The sequence below is a fragment of the Tachypleus tridentatus genome, chromosome 2, assembly GCF_004210375.1.
Source record: "Tachypleus tridentatus isolate NWPU-2018 chromosome 2, ASM421037v1, whole genome shotgun sequence".
Classification (NCBI taxonomy): Eukaryota; Metazoa; Arthropoda; class Merostomata; order Xiphosura; family Limulidae; genus Tachypleus; species Tachypleus tridentatus.
The window spans coordinates 128,354,643-128,376,828 of record NC_134826.1 but is presented as its reverse complement, the minus strand read 5'-3'; the positions used below and the strand labels follow the sequence as shown (position 1 = coordinate 128,376,828).

The following is a 22,186-nucleotide window of genomic DNA, read 5'->3' as shown; positions in this document are numbered from 1 at the left end:
TATTTTTAATTTAACCTGTACCTTAATGTTTAAAGAAGGACTCTTTTGTTATTTGTAGTTTAGGATTTAAAAATCCAAGTGAAGTTGAGAAGAAAGCTTTAATGTTTACCAAATGTGAAACTTGTTATTTATTCAATTATCGTTTTGAATATATATCCTATTCATTCTGACACTGATTATACTGAATTACTTTTTAATACTAGTTCACATTCTACACATTTCATCAATAATAAACCAGTAACTTAAACTGAAGGTGAAACATGAAGCTAGTGAAAATACGATTTCAACTGACTATGACTACGGTTTGCGCACAGGACCCTATTGCAACTATTAGATCAAGTAATATTAAATATTTAAAAAAGAGAGAGAGAGAGGATGCAAACTAAGAAATGTAGAGAAAGCTTGGTCAGCTTAATGTTTGTAGTATTAATTTTCATAATTTGTCCTAACTGAGTCTCGCATGTAAAACTAAAACGTAAGTAACAATCATAGTTTCAGGTCATGTGACTTGGATACCTGTTTTGATTTTCATCCAACACGTTTGTAACTGTGATTTTCATTATATTAATTTTTTGTTCTAATTGCTCAAGCAAAAAGTTGGAAGTTATAAGTACTTTTTGATTTTTTTTTGTCTTTAAGTTTAAAATTAAAATTTCGTAAAGAGTTACCAACTAAACTTCTATTTAAAGTACTTTTTCGTTTCTGTAGGGTGATCGACTGACTCTTAAGCATAACACTATGAAGCATCTGGAATGACATTTATTGACCTAAGATAAACTAAATTCGATCTAAGAAACGAACTGTAACGTCTTACCTCTAAAGTTTAATCATGTAGTAACTACTATTACAATTTGAAAAAAATAACCAAACTTTCTGTTTATTTCCAACTTTTTTTAGAGAGAATCTTTCATACGCCCTCTCAATGTACCGACAAAGTACTTAAGCGTTTATTACGCATCATAAATAAAAAATCCTAGGGTCCTAGCACTTTCAGAAAGAAAGCATTTCTTCAGGAGTTATTTGAAATTATTTCTAAAAAATCCTGAACAATTTCTTATTTCAATTAATAATCATTTATAAGTATTTCTATATTTAATATAAATTTAATTAGAGGATTCTTATTTTACTGTTAATTACTACACTCAAAAGTATAATAACTTGAAATCAGTTAAGTTTCTCTGCAACAATTATTCTAAAATTTCACCCAAAGATTTCGCGAATATTAGTCCCCTTGTAGGTCACTAATAAGTTTACAGACTTAAAATGTTTTGCCTCCCTCATCAATGGCTTAACGGTAAATTTAACAGGTTATACCATCAAAATCTTGATTTCAGTATTCGTAGAAACACAGCACAAATAGCTAGTTATGTAACTTTGTGCTTACTAAAGATAAATAATACAACACTAAAATCCTGGGTGTGATTCTCCTCGGTGGAAAGAGCGCAAATAGCCCATTTCATAGCTGTGCAGTAAGAAAACAACACCAACACAACTCTCGCAGAAATCAAATTTTTAAATGTTATTATTAGTATTGGTATTCGTAACTTAAACGATGGCTTTTGCAACAAATGTACTATAGCTGTCTGTGCTGAGCCAAAATTTATTAGTTACTGAGGTGTCTGAGAGATGCGTATATCACCTTTGTTGTGAAGTATGATGAACTGCGCCAAGATACACCAAGAACTTTCTTATCCTCTATAGGTTATGAGGGAGAAAGCTTGCGATGACCAAAGCTCGAACGCAGGGATCAGCTGATAAATTCAACTGATAAATACTGCTAGACTGGCTTCAATGATGTTTCAAACCTAACGACTAAATCTAAGGTCCCTTACTTTCCAACAAACCTCGCATTTACCTAGAGAGATACATTTTGTACTATGTATCTATCCTTAGGTGACTTTTTTCTGTCCTTACGAGAAATCAAACTAAGGAGTATAATTGTGTAAGTCCTAGGGAACAAATTATTTTTTATGTAATATTTAATACAACCTACTGGCTACATTTAATTTAACACAAGTTCTCGACCTAAGTTTACAAACAATATATCAACAGACATTTCCAACCTAATAATATGCTTAAATCACAGATTCAAAACTTACTTATAAAACTTGCTTGTAATTAGTGAAATAATTAAATAGACGCAATAAATTTCACGCTCAACACAGACCTGAATCATTCAATGAATTCTGATTTACTTAATAACTTTTCATTAGCTGTTCACTCATGTTTGTATACCATGCTTGCCTTCTACTAAGTATACTAATTTTCTATATCATAACATTATGCGTCCTCTGGCAATAATTTAAATTAAAATATTGAAGATATTACTTATAACAGATTGTGGCTGCCCATTCACATTATAACACATGTGAAGCTGTCACTTCTAAATATTACCTCAGCAGCCGTTGAAGGACACTACTGTAGACACTATTACACAACTTCGCATTAGTTGAACAAGGTGCTCCCCAGCCAGTATTACCTACAACAAGAGAATCACAGGATAAAAGATGAGTTGAAATAATATCCACTTAATACTTTTCTCAACCTGCACATATTCAGAACAAAATATAAATTCCAAATAAACAGAGTACTCGATTTGCAATCTACCGGTCGTAGGATCGAATCCTCGCCACCAAACATGTTCGTTATAATATAACACTAAATCCCACTATTCGTTGATAAAAAAGAGTAGCTCAAGAGTTGGAAATGAATGGTACTGAGTAGCTGCATTCCCTCTAGTCTTTCACTACTAAATTACAGACAGCTAGCGGAAATGACCCTCGAATAACCTTGCACGAGACTCAAAACAAGCCGATTAAATGTTACGTATAACACTAAAAGAAGATAGAAATACGTAGTACATTAATATTTTTTCCAATTTTTCTTTTGTGTGAACTGTACATAATCATAAATACAATATAGTTGTTCGTGAATTTACTTGAAACAATGGTTCGCGTAAAGGTTACACACAAAATATAAGCAAACAAACTTGTTCTCATAATTATCAATTTATGAATTCTATTTCGCCACCTTATATGGTAGACTTCAGAATTCAGAGAAAAGAAACTTTATTATAAATAAACGATTATGACTAATCTATAATCATATTTAGACATAACAGTTTTAAGTTACAAAATTAGAGAAAGTTGCTTAGCTGAAATTGCATTGTGCAAACATAAACATGTGGTATAAAGGCGTATACCTATTATTTCATACCTTCTTTTTGTTACTAAGATGGACGTTTCGAGTTCACTGTGTATTTAAAAAAGTCCACACATTTTAATGTCTAAACGCATGGGTAGTTTTATTGCAGAAAATTTGTCAAGAAATGTGGCTGTAAGTTCCTTTTGCTCTTGTTACCTATTGTTCTAAATCATAACTTATTAGCATCATGTGTACTTTTTAGTTGAAACAACTGCTGTAAATGGAGACAGCGATTATTTTTCTTCTGGCATTTCAGGCAATACCTTGAACATGGTAGATCCTTTCTTATTTTTCCATGAGAATAACTATGACATGCACAATGAGTGGGGTGACGTTGCAGAACTTCCTATATAACTATATGATCTCTAAGTCTATAACAAATCTAAAGCAGAGATTTTAAGACATCTAATGCGATGCCTTTCTTTGTCAACGCAATCATACTTTGATGCTCGCCCTTTCAGCCGTGGGAGCGTTATAATGTTAGGTCAATCACACTATTTGTTGGTAAAAGAGTAGCCCAAGAATTGGCGGTGGGTGGTGATGACTAGCTGCCTTCCCTCTAGTCTTACACTGCTATATTAGGGACGGCTAGCGCAGATAGCCCTCGAGTAGCTTTGTGCGAAATTCAAAACAAACAAATCTTCGGGATTTATTTGAGAAGTGTATTTAGGAATGACACAATACTTCCCTGTGGTTGCACATTTACACTAATTTATTTTTCAGTTTCGGTCTAGAACAGTGCTCAGTTTAACTGTTACAACAGTATTCTTCCAGAGTAGAGCTACTTTATATGTGAAGCTGTGGCATCAACTCCTAATTTTTAATTCACTCTAATGATGTGCAGTTGAGTTAATACTAAAACATACACAACATAATTACGGTTGGGTTTATAAGAAATAGCAATGATCTTTAATGTATTCAATAACTCAAATTAAACGCATGGACCACACACGTGTATTACATACGTTATCAAAATTAAGAGCGTATGTAACGTATTTATCCATATGTTACTTTCAGACAAACTTTTTAATTTTCTCAAAAGATTCTGTAAAACTCGCAAAAAAGAAAGGTTTGAGAAATTATTCTATTATGAAGTTAAATTAAATTGTCTTGATTCCGACCCAATTAAAAATGAAGAGAATAGACGCAATATAAAATACAGTGAAAGCAACATTTATTAAATTTATAAAGCAATAAGTGTAAGTATCCTTCCCGAAGCTCAGAGCTCTTTGAAAAATCTACAGATCTCTTTGAAGAACTAATTCCAGGCTGAGAAAATATAGCATTATGTATATACAGTTATATCTTTCTCATGGTGCATCTACATCTTTGTTGGCCATTTCAATAAAAATAAAAAACAAGGGAGAATATAATACACTGCACAACAAAGTTTTTGCTTCTTGAACACTGTTGGGTGTTCCTTTTAGATTTTTCGCTGCTAATCCCGAAAATCACATCCAAATTTGCCCATCACGTACCGTTTCATCGAAATCTTTAGTTTCACCAGAACATTGCTACAATGGAAAAACGATATCAGGGCAACTGGAATCCGTCAATGCTTGCTGACTACTGTTGGACACTGCAACGTGATGCACCGGACATTGAATACAAACGAAATCAGGAGCAAAACACTTTTAATTATGTTGAACTTAATAACGTATTAGAAACATAAACGCAATTAAATACATTATTGCCGGTAAACAGTTAACTGTCTATTTCTCAGAGTTCCTACGTGATGAAGAAAAACCAAAACTATATTTGTGCATACCCACCAGGTACCTGTCACAATCAGCAAAAACTTTTTAGGAAGCAAAACTTTTAAAAAATTGTTGTGAAGTGATATCAAAGTATTACTTGATTTACCAATGTCCACCTCTGCTTAGGGTGCTCACCTCTACGGCAACTTTTTCGACGAAAAAGCACACGTAATTGACCCAGAACAATAGGTTACCGAAGCAAAAGTGTCTCAGCTGCATTTCTTGATGAAGGTTTTACTTTTTTTAGGTGAATTTTAAGAGTTAAACTTTTTAAATACGGAAAGCAGAATAACCTAATATGATTTCGTACTACATCTAACAACTCAATCTTCCTATAATTTACATTTTTTTCATATCTATATCTGTTTAGCATTTTTCTGCATCTCATTTCAGAGTTTAGTAAAGGTAACAGGTACAGCAGCAATCAATATGTTAAGAGCTTTCTTGGGTTTGTTTTTTTAATTTCGTGCAAAGCTACACGAGGGCTATCTGCGCTAGCCATTCCTAATTTAGCAATGTAAAACGAGAGGGAAGGCAGTTAGTCATCACCACCCACCGCCAACTCTTGGGCTACTCTTTTTCCAACGAATAGTGGAACTGACCGTAATATTATAACGCCTACACAGCTGAAAGGGCGAGCATGTTTGGTGTAACGGGAAATTCGAACCTGTGACCCTCGGATTACGAGTCGAATGCCTTAACCCTCTGGTCATGCCAGGCCAGTTTTCTTGGGACCGTAGAATTATTTTAATTAAAGGCAATTAAAAGTTAGTTTATTTAGTTGTGTTCAAATGTGGTTGGTATTTAGATATTTGATCTTAATGCCTCATTGATAAGTTTGAGAGTTGTTAATTAATGTTAAAAATCAGTTTTTGATTCTCGCGATAAGCACAACGTAGATGGTCCATTGTGTAGCTTTATGGTGAAAACATAACAAATAAACAAAATTAAATATTCAATCTTCACTAACTTTATGACTGTATCATTTTCTCAAATTAAGCAAATTTCTTGTAATTTCTAAAATGTTGCAACTGCACTTTCAGTGGCTCAACACTATGTTTGTGGACTTATAACGCTAAACAATTAGTTTCAATACTCATGGTGAATACAACACAGATAGTCCATTGTGCGAATTTGTGCTTAACTACAGATTAACGAGTTCCAACTAAGCATATGCACTTAGCGTTAAATATGTATTACAATACCAAATTAAATCAGTGGTTTTTTCCTCAAAATACTGAGTACTGGTTTTTGTAGACGATGTACGTACTGTGTCTTTACTTTGAGTCCCTGGGGCGGCAGTAGATTTCCAACCTTACAAAGATAAAAATCAAGGCTCGATTCACTGTAATGGACAAAGTGTAGGTAGTCCGTTGTACGGCTTTTAGCTAAAAAACAAGAAAAACGTAGCTTTTAATTTTATATCACAAAAAGTGTCCTATGAATCTGTATTATAGGTATATATCCTGTGTTTCTATTTCCTTATATCGTAATCATATCTAATCTGATTAAATCCATTATTCGTTTCATATACCACCTGATAAAGAAAACCATTATATTTATCTTGTTTCAAGTTATCTCTGTTGTTTCTTGATTATACCTGTTATAGTTTGTGAAAGTATACCGACAGTAGTATCGTTCATTGGTTGTGTGGGACATATTTAGAGGTTACGGCCTCAAGTATGTGAAATTAAAAATTATTAGCTATGTGGTATTGCACATCGTTCTAGATAAATTCGAAATTTATTTGACACTAAAATTTAACAGTCTGAAATATCTGTTTGTTTGTTTTGGAATTTCGCACAAAGCTACTCGAGGGCTATCTGTGCTAGCCATCCCTAATTTAGCAGTGTAAGGCTAGAGGGAAGGCAGCTAGTCATCACCACCCACCGCCAACTCTTGGGCTACTCTTTTACCAACGAATAGCGGGATTGACCGTCACATTATAATGCCCCCACGGCTGGGAGGGCGAGCATGTTTTGGCGCGACCCTCAGATTACAAAGTGCACGCCTTAACGCGCTAGGCCATGCCAGGCCCCAATAAATAAATATCATTATATGTTGTATAGAAATGATCCATTGAAAGCGACAGTCTGACGTACTCAGGAATATGATTTCACAAAAGGCTTGGGGTTAGAGGACAGAGAAGTTGTTGTTTTGAATTAAGCACAAAGCTACACAATGGACTATCTGTGCTCTGCCCACCACGGGTATCGAAACTCAGTTTTTAGCATTGTAAGTCCGTATACATACTGCTGAGCCACTGGGGGGCAAAGAAGGATAACCTTGCGTAAGTGCTTCAGTTGAAATGGGGGGTCTTGCACTATGAATTAATTTTATACATGTGTAAGTCTGGACAATAAATTACTCTATCACACACAAAACTGTCATTTAGAACTTCCTCCCGAGCTTTAGGGTGGCAGTCGATTCCCACCCAATGATGCCCCTGGATGTAAATAACTACAATGAACCCATTAATTTATATTTAGTGTATGATAAGTTTATTAATTTTGTTGATCACCCTTGACCGGTTTCGTTGTTTCATTTAACATCCGCTCGATTGGTAAGAGATTTAATACCTCTATTACTTAGTTTTGAGCGAATCTACCGTTTAACGGACCTATCAGATGTAGTATTTGTTTGTTTGAAGTGAAGCACAAAGTTACACAATGAGTTATCTGTTGTCTGCTTATCACGGGTATTGAAACCCGGTTTATAGCGTTTTAAGTCCGCAGACATGCCACTGTGCCACGAAGGGTTCAGGTATAGCTCTAAAGTTAATTTAGTTTCACGTGAATATTACACAAATCAACTTTAGACACTGTAGTGTTATTGTACTTCCACTTTTAGTTTTAATTACTAAAGTTATGAAAATGAATATATATATAAACACACACATATATATAAAACAGGGCTTTAAAGAACACGTGTTTTATAAATTTGAATTTGTATTTTCAATGATATGTTTTATCAGGAAGATTTTTTTTTTTTTTTTTTGTATAACAAAGCTAGATATCAGAAATAACGAATCAGAGGAGCGCCTGGAAAGATGATTCAGAATGAGCATGTATCATACAAGTACATTCCTTTATTAGGTCATGTTTGTTGATGAAAAATAAATATAATCACATGGTATACAAAGATTTAATATTATCCATTTTTTAATAATTAAGGTAAGAATTATTATTTTATATTGTGTAATAATGGTGATTAATACCTTCACATAATTACAATTTTAACAAGTAATAACTTTAAAATTAAAGTAACAGGCGTTCGTTGAAGAATTTAAAGTATGCTTTGTTAACGTTAACGAAATAAACTGATGTTTATAGCTTAAAGATAAGTTATAACTTTAAGCGTAAAAATTTTGTGTTTGAAATAAGTTAAATTGTGTGTGTTTTAAAACCTACACAGCTTATTATATATTTTATTCTTTATTCACTAATTTCTCTATACAAAATAAGGGTTACTAACATAATTGAATTTTAGTAAGTAATAACCACTGACTAAATCATGAAGTTTATAAATTGTAGTGTAACTCTAAATTTGGAACGTCTGGTGTTGAATTTTTCCTTGAAGTGATTACATGCACAAAAATTAGAATGGTTTGCCAAGTGATACCACCATGGTGACACATTGTTCGAACTGCAGCAACAGCAAAACAAAGTTTGAAAATATTTATTTATTTAAATTGAAATTAGTATATATCATTTAATTTTATTTTTAATATTTTGATTGATTATGATGAGTGAGAGCTGATATTGATGGGTTGAATCATTTAATGATAATTTTAGTTTGATGTTTAAATTATTGTGTTTGAATCTGGAATGCTCAACTGCATTAACAGTACAAAGACAAGACATATAACTTAATTTTTTACTCTCCATTATATACTTGAATATGCATGTATGTGATATGTGATATGTTGAGTAATGTAATCACACTCACACTAATATATGAGTAATATCTAAATATTTTTATTTTTTGACAGGCAGAAAGATATGGTAGATGGCATGACAGAATTTTAAGGTTGAATTTTTATTACTTTGCATGGGATTCATATTTAATATATAGATCCATGATATGTTTTTTATGAGATTACCATGCAAATTTTGTGCAGTTTATGTTTCAGAACTTCTGTGTTTTAATAATGCTGTTGTTAGAAATTTATTAATGTTTGTAGTTTGAAATTATCTGGTGTTCTGATAAATATTTTACTAGTCTCCTGAGGTTTTTCAGTATTTATATCAATGCTAAGAATATCAGTAGCATATTTAAGTTTATTAAATTTATATACATTATTTGTTATGCTTAGGGCTGTAGAAGTGTGTAAAATAATGTGTAATTCACAATTATCTTGAGTGGTTGAATAACCAGTGTAGATTTGGGTATATGTCCTGTAATGTATTAAGTGTAAAGTTATGTAGTAACAATCTGGGTAAGTTCTGTCAGCTTTCAATTTGTGAACTGATTGAAATGTTGTTTAGTATAACTTGTTTCAGAAAAAGAAAATTGCCAAGAGAGTAAGTATATTGTTCAGCTATGCATGATAAGTCTAAGAAGGGTCGAAGGGCTTTAACATGTATTTTTTATGAATTAAATGACTGTAGAAGCATCAATTGGGATATTGCTAATACAACTCCTGCTTTCTGAAAAAAAGGAACTGAGGAAGGATTCAGGAAATTAGGGCACCAGTTGTAAACAAGATTTTAGATTCATTTATGAGAAATAATTTGTAAAAATGTCTTTAAAGGTGTTGTTTAATAAATTTTTCTCAACAGAGCTTTAGAATTTCTTTTTTATACACAACATGTTTGTTAATTTTGTTTTTTACAACAATTTTACTCTTATTTTTTTACCTGAAGGTATCCTTGTTGATGTTGTGCATCTTTTATGCCTTTGATAAGGTTTTGTCCAAAAGTTAATTACAAAACTAAATTATTCCAGCAAAATATTGTAAAAAATTGTAGTGATTCTTCTTTTGGATGACTTTGTACAATTTTGAGTTCATATTTACAAAGGATAAAAGTTATAGAGAATATTTGCTATATTGTTACCTGATTTATGAAATTTTAGTTTTTTGAAAAGCCAATTAGGCTTTACACACTTTGAACTTTTAGCTTTTGTATAATGTAAAGTTAACCATTCTGCTCTAGTTATTCTTTCGGGTGAAACAAATTTTAATTTGTTACTGTAGAAGATGTTTGTACCCTTTCTCTTGTAACTTTGTTTAATTTGTTAATGTTTTCAAAATTCTAAGTAAATTTTCAAATTATCAGTCTGCTCCTGGTAATTTAGCTTCTGTATCCCATAACCCAACCAACTTGTTTTGATGCTCAGGAATACTTGTAAGGTCTTTTTTTCAGTATGACATTTTATTAGGGACAGAGCCACAAGGGAGTTTGCACATTCCTTTCCAATGAACTACTGAACAAAACTTAATAAAGAAAGCAACATTTTAAGAAGACATCTTGAACTGGGGAAAGACACTCCTCTCTCCATCAAAAATGAATTACATTGTCACTGTTTAGTCCATCTAAAAGTGGTAGTTCACTGACACTGATATCACCATTGTTCTGCTGATTGAAGCTATTCTCACGTTTCTTGTAATATGGTGATTACTAAGTTGACCCAAATATTGAATGTTAATGGTATCTCTGAAACATAGGAATTGATATAAAGCATAAACTGTTGGATTGGAACAAGGCTGATTTGGAGTTCTTCCTTTCATTTCCTGGATTTATCTTTCCATTATTTATGTGCTGTGAGTAGTGGATATCAGTTCTTGTGATTCTGTCTTATATCTTATGCTAAATTTACTTTTTTTTTTATGAGTTAATTTTTGCCTTGTATTAGATGATTGACTAATATAAGCCCTTCCAGTTTTCTTGTACTACTTGGGTAAGCTGAGAGGTTGTTTCTTTACATCATTCCTTGCATATATCCCTAGATTTTGTGCAGCCTCTCCCTAGTTTTTGGTGAAACTTCTTTCAAGAATAAAATTATTCCAATATGCCTCTCATCCAAATCATCATGCTTCATTTCTTCACTAATAGGATCATGACATATATGATGCATATTACTTCCTGTATACACTTTTATCAAACTCTCTCTTCTTGTTTGACAGTTCTTGTGATTGGACATCTTCTTTTGTTTGTTCACATTTCATGTTCAGCTTTAGTATACTTACAAAGTAATTTTTATTTATATTCTAAGTTTATTCAGACTGTTTTTACACTTTAATCCAAGTTTATTACATTTTATTATTATTTATAATCTAGATTTTTGGTTGACCTTTTTTGTTTGTGAATTCTGAACTTCATGTCAACACTTCAGGGATCACACCTGCAACTAGTTCTGTGTCACAGACCTTAGGTGCTGGTGATGTATTGGGAGATTTATCTCAATTCATTTAATGGAAGATTGAACGTTACGTGGATCATCCTCTATCTCTGGACCTCGACCCACTTTCTCTGAACATGTTGAGCCTGCTCAGATTGGCAAGGACTTGGATTGTGTACTTCCACCTCCTGATTTTCCTATGCCCTTCCTTTGAAGTCAGGCCTACTATGGTCTTTTTTAAATTTTGTTTATCAGCTATGTGATGTTTTATTTCTTGCCTTTATTTCCTATGAACTGTGTCCTTCTTTCTACATAGTTTAGGCATGCGTGTGCTTAGATTATTTTGATGAATTTTGTTTGATGGTTTTCATTTTGATTTTCACATCTAATCTACCTTTCTTGTATAAAACCTTTTTTTTTTTGCATATTTCTTTGTTATTTGACCAATTTACAGTTCTTTTGTAATTTGGAAAAGTGGCAAATGTTGTTTATTTAAGTTCTGTTGATGTGATATCTTTTGTAATCTTTACAAAATTTACCAAAGCATAATTTTTGAAGTGTTGTATTTTGATGTTGTTATCTTGAAATATTAATTTATCATTACATCCCATGATCTCTGGCTAGTGACTTCAGCTTATTAATTTTTTTGGATGAGCCACTAAAAGTCAGAATACATTGATGACACCTTCCTCTATTTCATTTATTTACTTTGTGTTGGAGAGATCTTACATTTTACTTCAGCTGCAACTGAGGGTAACCTTGCTCTTCATAAGTGTGCCATTTTGAATAATTTTGTCATGTAACCATGAGTGTTTGAATGTAGTGTTCTTTTCTTGAAATGGTTTATTTATTGCATTGTGCATTTTAGTTTTAATACTTTTATTGATAGTGTAGACCAATACAAACCTTTTTTTAAGCACCTGCCCAGTTGCTAATAACTTTAACATGGATGATAGATGACTTTTGTTTTTGGGAGTTTTGGGGAAACCATGAGATAATAAGAGGGTCATTTGTTGTATTACAATACTTATAAAATGTATAAGCATTTTGTGCACTTTTATAATGTACTGCAAGGTAGTAAATTATTTCTATTAATTTTCATTTATTGTTCTTTTTTTATACTTAAATTATCATCAACTGCAGGACTGTATGAGATGTTTCATTGTACCAGGTTTCTTTAAATATAGAGATAACATGGCCCTCATTGATAAATTTTGAAAAATAAGTGCTGTTTACAAGGGGTAAAGAAAGATGTTCTTTAAATAGGTTGTATGGACAGTAGATATGGAAAAACTGATATTTCTGAACATGTTTTTGAATTGTTTGTAACTTTTGTCTGAATTATGAAAGCAATGGCAAACTTTGTAATAACCATACTTAAAATGAACAGCATGTTATTATTTTCAACACAACTAAGTAAACGTACCTTTCCTGGTGATGAACTATAGTTGCTACAAGTCCATAAATAAAATAATATCAAATTCAGACTTTAACTTTAAAGTAAGATTCCAAGCAACCAGAAAATTGGTGGAAATCAGTGAGTAAGAAAACAGCAGAGCTGTTACATTGAATACAATGCTGAGGTTTACAAAAACACTGATAGAAATATACAAGAGAAAGGTATATTTACAACAGCTCATTATCAGTTTTTCAGCTGCAACTGCAAGAAGTTGCAAGTGAGAATTGTGGAAAAAGAAGTGAGCAAGCTAGGTTACTTCCACAAATTGCTATGGAGTTAATAGTTAGTTCAGTGAAGTCCAAAAAAACACACACACACACACACACACACACAAAATACAGATAACCACAATTATGAACTGTATTAAGACTGCCAAGTAAGAACATAAGAAACTAAGTTTGAGAGGAAGTAATTTTGTCTGTCTTGCTTGTTTGATTATTGATTTCAGAACCTGATTAATTTTTTTCTTGAAGGATCCCAGACACTCAGCTTCAACAATGTGGCTTTAGCAGTTTGTTCCATATGTCCATGAATCTTTGTGAATAAATGCTATCTATTATTAATTCTAACTGTATCTGCATTTAATTTTAAAATTGCCTCAATAGGGATGTTTTAATTTTAAGGAAATAAAAACAAAAAGCTCTTGCATATATCATGATTTTAATTTGCTTTCTTTTGTACACTTAAATGCTTTTTTGAAAGTGTTGTGAATAGTGTGTTTTTGTTTTCTTATAGCAAAGCCACATCGGGCTATCTGCTGAGCCCACTGGAGGGAATTGAACCCCTGATTTTAGCATTATAAATCTGAAGACATATCACTGTACTAGCGGGCGACTGTGAATAATGTGTGTTTTTGTAGGCTTTATATGCATATTTGTTTTTTTTTTTGTAGGGCACTGTTAAGATACAAACTACTAGAAATGTTCAGGTTGCACCATTTTGCAGGTTATATAAGCTTTATTCTCACTCCTGTTTGAGGATAGGATAAGAAAATCCAATCAAGTCGCATCAGGTTTCTGAGCCATGAAACATGTTTTCAGTGGAGCTCAATATTTATTACTATTTCAATATGTTACTGATCCAACATAATGTGGTTCTGGGTCCCTCAAACATTGTTATTCTTCTGTTTATTTTTTAAGCTATAGGATAAGTTTTTGTTGATGCTTTGTTCACTATAGTATCATTTGGTCAATCCTTCATTTTACATGGTATGAATTTTATGTTTCATCATGTTTTTTTCTGGAATCCACCACCATTTTAATTTGAATGCTTGATATAGCTGGTAACTTGAGAAACACATTGCAGCATTTAGTACTTGACCACATGATAATAATATTATAAAAGCATAATAGAGACATGTAACTCAGGACTGCTGGTATGGGTATTAACACTTTTACTAATAAAGCAGAGAACAATGCCATCACATCATAGAGACAGATTTTTTTTATAAACACAAGTCAACTTTGTTGTGGACAATTTCCATTTTTAGTTTAATTGTAGGAATGGAGTTTAAAGTGATCTTAAAAATCATGTTAAAAGTAGACATGCTAAGTTTAACAATTGTGTTTATTTAGGTTTTAAGTATTGGAAAAATTGAAATACATTTTATACATGATGGAAGATATTCTTGAACTAAACGTTCTCAGGGAGATTTATGTCATCAATGAATTGCAAGTCTTCAAAATGTCATGTAAAGCAAATATTTTATACACAGTTATGGATGATGTGTAAATATCCTTTAAGATTTTGTCACGTGTGTACTTGTAATTTAAAGGAGGTTGAAAACAGAGATGCCAGAGACCATTGAAATATTCACATGTATATTGTGTCACTTGATTAGTGACTGTGTTTCATCACTTTTTCTTTAATGTTGGCTTAGCCATGTTTGTTAACTAAGTGATTTCTGCAGTGCAATGACTTATTACGATTGCGATTAGTTGTTGTTTTGCTTATTTTTCTGATGTGTGCACATGTGTGTGTGTGTATAGTAATTGCTATTTTTTATATTTGTGTGAGTAATTACTTTACTTAGTAACTGCATGTAAACACGTTCTTTATTCATTACTTTTAGTCTAAAGTCTGTGTGAAAAGCATTTCAAAGAATATTGGAAAATCCTAAAATATAAAGCAGATCTGATCAACAAAGTAAAAAAAAAAAGTTTATAGCAGAACTAAATTGAATATTCAGCTTGTGAGTTGTTGATACCAGATTCAGGGGACTGAGGGGGTACAGAGGTGTCATGGTTTTCAGTATTGTAGTTTGTAAGGAGCATTGTGTTGATCTTGTTATGTAACAGTAACAGAGACTAAATCATTACAGTAGTATCAACTTCTTCATTAAAGAACCACTGAGGAATCCAGGAACTGTTTGACAACACATAAAGATGAATAACACAAGGTAATTCAGAAACACCAAAGAGAAACTATCGTATCAAAGACAGTTATGATTGGATGTGCTTTCCCTGATGATCTCTATCGACATAAATCATGAAAACACAAAGGAAATAGCTTTAGATATTTAAGAAATCATGTTTTGTATTGCACATGTGTGGTCACTGTCTTGTTTTGGATGACTTATTAAAGTTTCTTCATATCTTTGGGTCATGTAGGGTTAGCTGTTAAAAATCATGATGTTATCTTTACTGTTTGATTTCTATTTAAAGAAAAAATCCAAATTATAGAATTAAGAAGCACGATATAAGTAAAATTTCCTTTCTTTATTTATATTCCAGGTTTCACTCAAGTAGTTCACAATTCATGATTTGGTAAACCATGAGTTCTACATGCAGAAAGAAAGAATCTACAGCAATCAGTCAGCAACAAGCTGCCAAGATTACAGAGTTGAAACTAGACACCATTCCTCTTGAACTTTTTATGTTGATCTGTTCTTATCTGGATGCTAAGTTTGTCATTCATACACTGGGACAAGTGTGTCATCTCTTCCATGACTGTATTCAAGATGACCTAATATGGAAAATGAGGATTAGTAAACGATGGCCAAAAAGATACCCTTTAGTAGAAGGTATCTACCAGTATAATACATATTCTAGTGTCATATTTTTTGTCTTTAATACATTAGTAATAAAACTAGTAAGATTGTAGGAATGATAAAAAATGGGTCAAATACATTTTTTCTAATTTCCCATAAGCTTAATTTTTATGACAGTATGTTATATTGTATGAAACATTGCAGTAGCATATTAATGTTAGTATACATAAACTTCAAACATATTTATTTAATTTTTAGCATAAATATTAAAAGATGATGCCAAGATCACTTTTGACTTCTTCTAAATTTCCAAACAAATATATTCATATTAATTGGTAAATTCAAAATCACCCTGTTAATTTCTCATGTGCTAGGACAGTAATTTTCTTTCCTAATGTTTTATTGCCCATTAAGCCATTAGTGTTCATAATTTTCTATACATACTGCTCTTCACTGTTGTGTGCTTCAATTTTATTAGTTGTATTTAATTTCAAATTAAATTTCAAAACGTTTTAGCACCCCAAACTATTGATAATAGTGTTAGGTGTTTTGTTGTTTATTCTAGCTAGTAGTAGTTTTAATTGGAAGAAAGCTTGCATTGAACGAGAAGAACACTGGAGATTATGGAAAGACTGGAAGAACAATATGAAGTTTTATTGTTTCAGTGGTGCTCATTATGCTGCTGTAGATGCCACACATATATTTCAGGTTAGTTATGGAAAGCTCTTACAATATGTATATATATTTGAGGAAACCAAAACTTTTTAAACAAAGTTTTTTTAAAAATTCTTATTTGTATAATATTTTTATTATTGTTATGATCATTGTCAAGTATACAAAGCTTATTTGTGTTTGGAAGCACACTGTTCTAATATAATATTAAACTGACAAACAATAATATATAAACATAGTGAATTGATTTTATTTTAAGGAACACACTTTCTTGGTTATTTCTAAGAATGTTTAAGCCATTTATTCTGCTATTTTTAGATTCTGCTGTCCAAGTGTTTATGTGTTTCAAGTAATTATAAAGCTTTTTCGTGAAAGCCATCAGAAAAAGTTTTTATTGACCAGTTTGGTTTGTTTGGGGTACTGAATGATAAGAAATTATAATTACTTTTTTGAAACTCGCAAAATTGTTTTTTCATTATATTCACTACAAGTAAATAGTTGAGATTTGTTTTTAGTTCTTGAAGATGGGTTTTTAAAACCTGTTTTCCAATATAATGATTGTATGAGAGTAACTGAAAAATGTACCACTTCTGTGATTTGTCCAAGAAAAGTTTGGTGCTTTCCATGTTTTAAAAATATTTATCTAGTTAATTCAAGCAAGCTATTTGTCACCATATTTATTAATTATTTGTCCAAATTTATTTGCCCTGGCATGTCCAGGTGGTTAAGGCACTCAACTTGTAATCTGAGGGTTGCATCTCTGTCACACCAAACATGCTCACCCTTTCAGCCATGGGGGCATTATAATGTGATTATCAATCCCATTATTCATTGGTAAGAGTAGTCTAAAAGTTGGCAGTGGGTGGTGATGACTAGCTGCCTTCCATCTAGCCTTACACTGCTAAATTAGGGATGGCTAGTGCAGATAACCCTTGTATAACTGTGTGAAATTTTAAACAAATTAAACCAAAACCAATTTATTTACTTTTCATCATGTATTACAGTCAGTACTTGATAGATGGCATTAGAAATGCTAGTTGTGCTGGTTTCTGTTTAATTTATTCTGAATTATGTGCCATTAACACATTACTTCTCTTTACAGTACTTTCATTGAAATAAGATTTATCATGTACAAATTCATATATTTAACACTTATTCATTGAGTATATTTTGCAAAGAAATATAATAACACTCATAAAATAACTTTTGTTTCATTAATATATAAGTATTGGCTATTAAAAAATGAAATAAAAAAACTATTTTCTTAGCTTATTTTCAACAAAAACTTGTTAAAAGTCCTTTATTTAAGACTGTAGTTGAAGGTCCAAAAGGTTTATTATATTATTCTGTATAGAATTAAATTTTGTTTCAGTGTGTTGTGTCAAAGAACAATGTTTTGTCTTTCTGCCTAAAGTTCTGTTCATTGTGAGGTTTTTGAATAGATGCTGTTTTTTTTATTAAATATCAATTAACAGTAGGAAAAACTTAAAATTGTTACATACGATAACTATATGATCATTATCACCTTATTATAATGTAATGATCTGTTATTGTGTATTATCTGTTTGGCATTATCCTTCTTACTTGTGTTTCAAATAGTGGAGTGTCACTCTTAGAGCACTAGTTTAAACCAAGCATGAAGTTTTCAAACCTTGCTGTAAGTAAATTTATTAAGATATTGATTCATTATATTGATGTTTAAATGGGAACCAATCAACCTTTCAGGATGATTGGCTGAGTTTAAATCACCTACATTTATGTTTATGTGATGTTGTGTGTGTTTGTTCATTATTGGTGTATATTAGGATCTGGTTAGGATTGCCAGATTGTATTGTACCATGTGAGATGTGATGGTTAATCAGTTTAATGATATAAAATGGTTTTATTGGCCATAGAGCTCAATTAATTGGAATCTACCAATATTATGTAAGCAACGTTTTTACTATAAAAATGTATTTTTACTATCCCGTGACTGAAATTTGAAAGAGAATTGACATAGAAAACTAATTTTAAGTTATCATAGTTTTTGAATGTATATACAAAATCTGGATGATATTAATATTTGGCAAAATTAAGTAGTAGTAAAATGTGCTTATTTTACATTTTTTTAATGTTTTACTTTTGTTTGAGGTGTTATCTATAGAAATGCCAAATTAAAATAATATTCATTTTCACTAAAGTGATGTACCATACTGACATTACAAACTTACTACCTTCATTAATGTTAGCTTGTTAGTGTTTAAAATGTGCCTCATGATAAAAGAATGTGTTCCTCAAATTAAAAGTATTTATTGGAGTATTTAAAAGACTTTCATCCTTAGGATGGTACAACATGTGCTTCAGGATCAAGAGACCACTGTTTGAAGATTTGGAACCTAAAAAACCTTGATTGTGTGACACAAGGTTCTGAAGCTGACTTTTTACCTTGTTTATCTCTTGTGAAGGTGGATGCACACACTGTAAGTTGTCAACCACTTGTTAATAGTATCCATAAGTATTCAAGATCAAATAAAATAGTTAGACCTTGATTATATAGATAATATAAAAGGATGAGATAATTTATAGGATTGTTTTGTTTTAATTTTGCACAAAGCTACACAAGGGCTATCTGTGTTAGCCATTCCTAATTTAGCAGTGTAATTTATAGTAGTTATTATTTAAATATGTTTTTATAAAATATAATATTAACAATGCAAAATGTTTACCATTACAAATGCAACAAAAAATCTATCCTTAACAGTACTTCAATGACCCATACAATGAATTTTCTTAAACAAGCCCTTTGGCTTACTATTAATTTGCTACCATAGAGTAACAAACATATAAGATGTGTGAAGCTTAGTGAATATTCTCAAGCTTAGGAAAATATGTTTCTAGCTAAAATTGTACTGCTACATAAGTCCAATATACTAAATTCAAAGTAACCACCGAAGTTAATTCTTTTGATCTTATGTAATTGATGTTTAACACTTGCATGTAGTGCTCAAGTTAAAATGTGTATCTGTATAAATACACAAATACTTTTTTCCATAAAAAATGCATTGGAAATAAAAACATTGTGCATCTTAAATATGCACACTGTTTACTGGTACATTTTTTCATTAATATGTATGCATGTTGTCATTTTGAAAGAAATGAAAACCTTTATCAGTAATAAAACAAAGATAAAACATGGAAGATCACCATAAACTGATTTTTTACATTAACTCTTTCAAACTATTGTTTGCTTTCCACTACTCTATGAAGGCCTACTGTATATCTTTGGTTTGTTCTTACAAGCATTACTAAAGAATTGTGATGTGATGCAACTTGACTATTCTTCAGAGGGAGTAGCTGGTTGAGTAAGAGACTAGGCCTGAGAAAAATTTATAAATGAATTTTACAGTGAATACCAGCGGGTGATTATCTGTAGTTCTGCAATACTGTTGAAGTGGAAATTATATTGGTCTAAATTTATCAATTGATGTTAACATAGCACTTTATTGAATTTACATCAACTGCTTCTCATAGTCCGTAACTTTAACCATGACTGTTTCATAATTGTATATATCACAACTTTTATAGGGTTATCTTCAAAATATAAATAACTTTATTATCAATGCATGTTAATAAACTTGTCTTGAAAACATAGTTAAGTGTTCAAGTTTTTATATTATATAAATATAACTTCTTAACTTAAAAAAATTAAAACTTTTTAATATTTCTATATCAAACTGATATACAAATATCAAAATACAAATATACAAATAGTAAAATAGTTATATTTTATTTAATATAACTTCTTAACTTAAAAGAAATTAAAACTTGATCTTTGTTATTGTGTCATGTGACACATCTGAACTATGATTTCTCCATTTTAGAATTTGCTAATTTCAAGAAAATGGAAAACTGACTTTTGAGACCAACAAGAAACACAAACTATACATAATTATAAGAAATAAGTTAACATTTGTTCCTCCTTTCTTTTTGATTTGCTTGAGGTACCAGTTAATTTGTCAAACCCATCAGAGAAGCCCCTTTCATTCCTCTCTGACTTTTGAGTTTTCCTATCAATTTGACATGGTAGATGGACATTATTATGACTGACAGAAAGATTAAATTCTCATCTACACATATTTTACTATGTTTTTTGTTTGTTTTTTATTGGTGGGAATATTATTCAGTTCACAAGAATCTCAGTTTGTGGCTATGGTACTGCTGCTTCAAATGACTAACACAAATTGTTTAACCTATTACTAGACTACTTAGGAAGCTGAATAGATTATAGTAGTTTTGGGACATTCTGTTCTAGTGATTGGTATGTTTTCATGTTCTAAAATGCATATTTGAAAAGTACATGAATTAGTTTTGGATAACCAAAACTGTGAGACTCAATGAGGCTTAGGGAAGAATGGCTTCAATTTCAAAAAGTGAGGACTAAAAATCCTTGTTTTTTATGTATATTTCTTATTTATTGTTATATATTTTTAACACAAATAAGAAAAAAAACTGCTTAGCTTAACCTAAGAAAACTTCAGTAAAGTAAAACTTCTAAAATTCCATAAGCTTCAGATAAGCAACATGTGTGTATCATATTTCATTGTACCATCATGTACTATTTGTATTACAGTCTGGTGGAAAAAACTAAGGTCTTCCATTGTGATATGCTACTTTGTGAACACAAGGATTACTGTTTCAGAGAAGATATAAAGTAGTGCAATAAAACCATAAAGGTTTGTTTGTTTGTTTGTTTTGGAATTTCGCACAAAGCTACTCGAGGGTTATCTGTGCTAGCCGTCCCTAATTTAGCAGTGTAAATTTTTTATAACGCTCCCACGGCTGAAAGGGCGAGCATATTTGGTGCGACCGGGATGCAAACCCGCGACCCTCAGATTATGAGTTGCACGCCTTAACACACTTGGCCATACCGGGCCAACCATAAAGGAAAATATTTGAAACTATATATTAACCTTATTGCAGAACCTAGTAACCACAGTGGTTATCCATTCTAATTCTGAAAGTACTTATTGTATCTTCATGAGATTTGGCAAGCTATCAACAAAATTTAAAAGTCTTTCGTGAACAAAAAAATCAAAACTTTTATTTAAATATTTTTACAATTAATTTCAGTTTAGTTATATGGTGTCAGAGTGTTGAATACCCTCAGTGAAGGTGATTTTCTTATTAAGATTAAGAATACTTTTCTTCATCTGAAAATTTTCGACTTTCATTTGCATTCCCTAAAATCTCCTAAATAAATATGAATATTTTTTTGAAGAGAAACTTTATATTTTATCTGTTATATTATCTACCCAAACTCTCTACAAGGTTGGTCAGTTTGATCAACCTTGTAACCACTCAAAAAAGAAATAGACAAATCTAAATTACTTTTTTCTTTTCTAAAATCACTTCAAATTGTCACATGAAACTTCATTTGTTTGTTCTAAATGGCTTAAATATTGTAACAGTATACATCTATTTGTAAATAAATTTTCTTGTTTTATCACTATTTTAAATGTTCAAACTAATATTTTCATCATAAAATTTGGTGAATGTGCAGTTCATGTTATTCTATCAAATTACATAACACACACACTGCTGACAACATGCTTGCGAAAAAATTATATTACTATTATTATTTATGTAACCTAATCTAACCTTATTTAAACCTAAAAATTTTCTGATTTTTTTTAATATCTCGGTTACTTTTTATAATAATAAATAAAGAATACACATGAAAAATGAGAAAAAAAATACCTGGATTGTCTACTTTTTGTCACTGAT

The 22,186-nt window shown here is 31.3% G+C and overlaps 2 protein-coding genes across 13 annotated transcripts in view; one reads left to right on the top strand and one right to left on the bottom strand.

Annotated features, from left to right (window-relative positions):
• LOC143245081 (sorting nexin-7-like) overlaps positions 1 to 953 on the bottom strand; it is a 28,034-nt gene extending 27,081 nt beyond the window's left edge. Inside the window, exon 1 of the mRNA XM_076490927.1 lies at positions 815 to 953. The gene's annotated coding sequence lies outside the window, so the exon portion shown is untranslated. The remainder of the gene's footprint in view (positions 1 to 814) is intronic.
• A 7,060-nt stretch (positions 954 to 8,013) lies between these two features.
• Positions 8,014 to 22,186, top strand: part of LOC143245080 (F-box/WD repeat-containing protein 9-like) — a 48,816-nt gene continuing 34,643 nt past the window's right edge. For 6 of the 12 annotated variants that reach the window (XR_013025458.1, XR_013025462.1, XR_013025459.1 and 3 more), the window contains exons 1-4: positions 8,014 to 8,134; positions 15,495 to 15,784; positions 16,296 to 16,459; positions 18,745 to 18,882. Coding sequence is in view for 7 of the 12 variants with exons in the window: in XM_076490919.1 (XP_076347034.1) it covers positions 15,535 to 15,784; positions 16,296 to 16,459; positions 18,745 to 18,882 (552 nt within the window). In the remaining 5 variants the exon portion in view is untranslated. Of the gene's footprint in view, positions 8,135 to 8,494; positions 8,628 to 8,994; positions 15,161 to 15,494; positions 15,785 to 16,295; positions 16,460 to 18,744; positions 18,883 to 22,186 lie in introns of those variants that run through there. The other 6 variants (XM_076490921.1, XM_076490922.1, XM_076490926.1 and 3 more) reach the window with 6 other exon arrangements.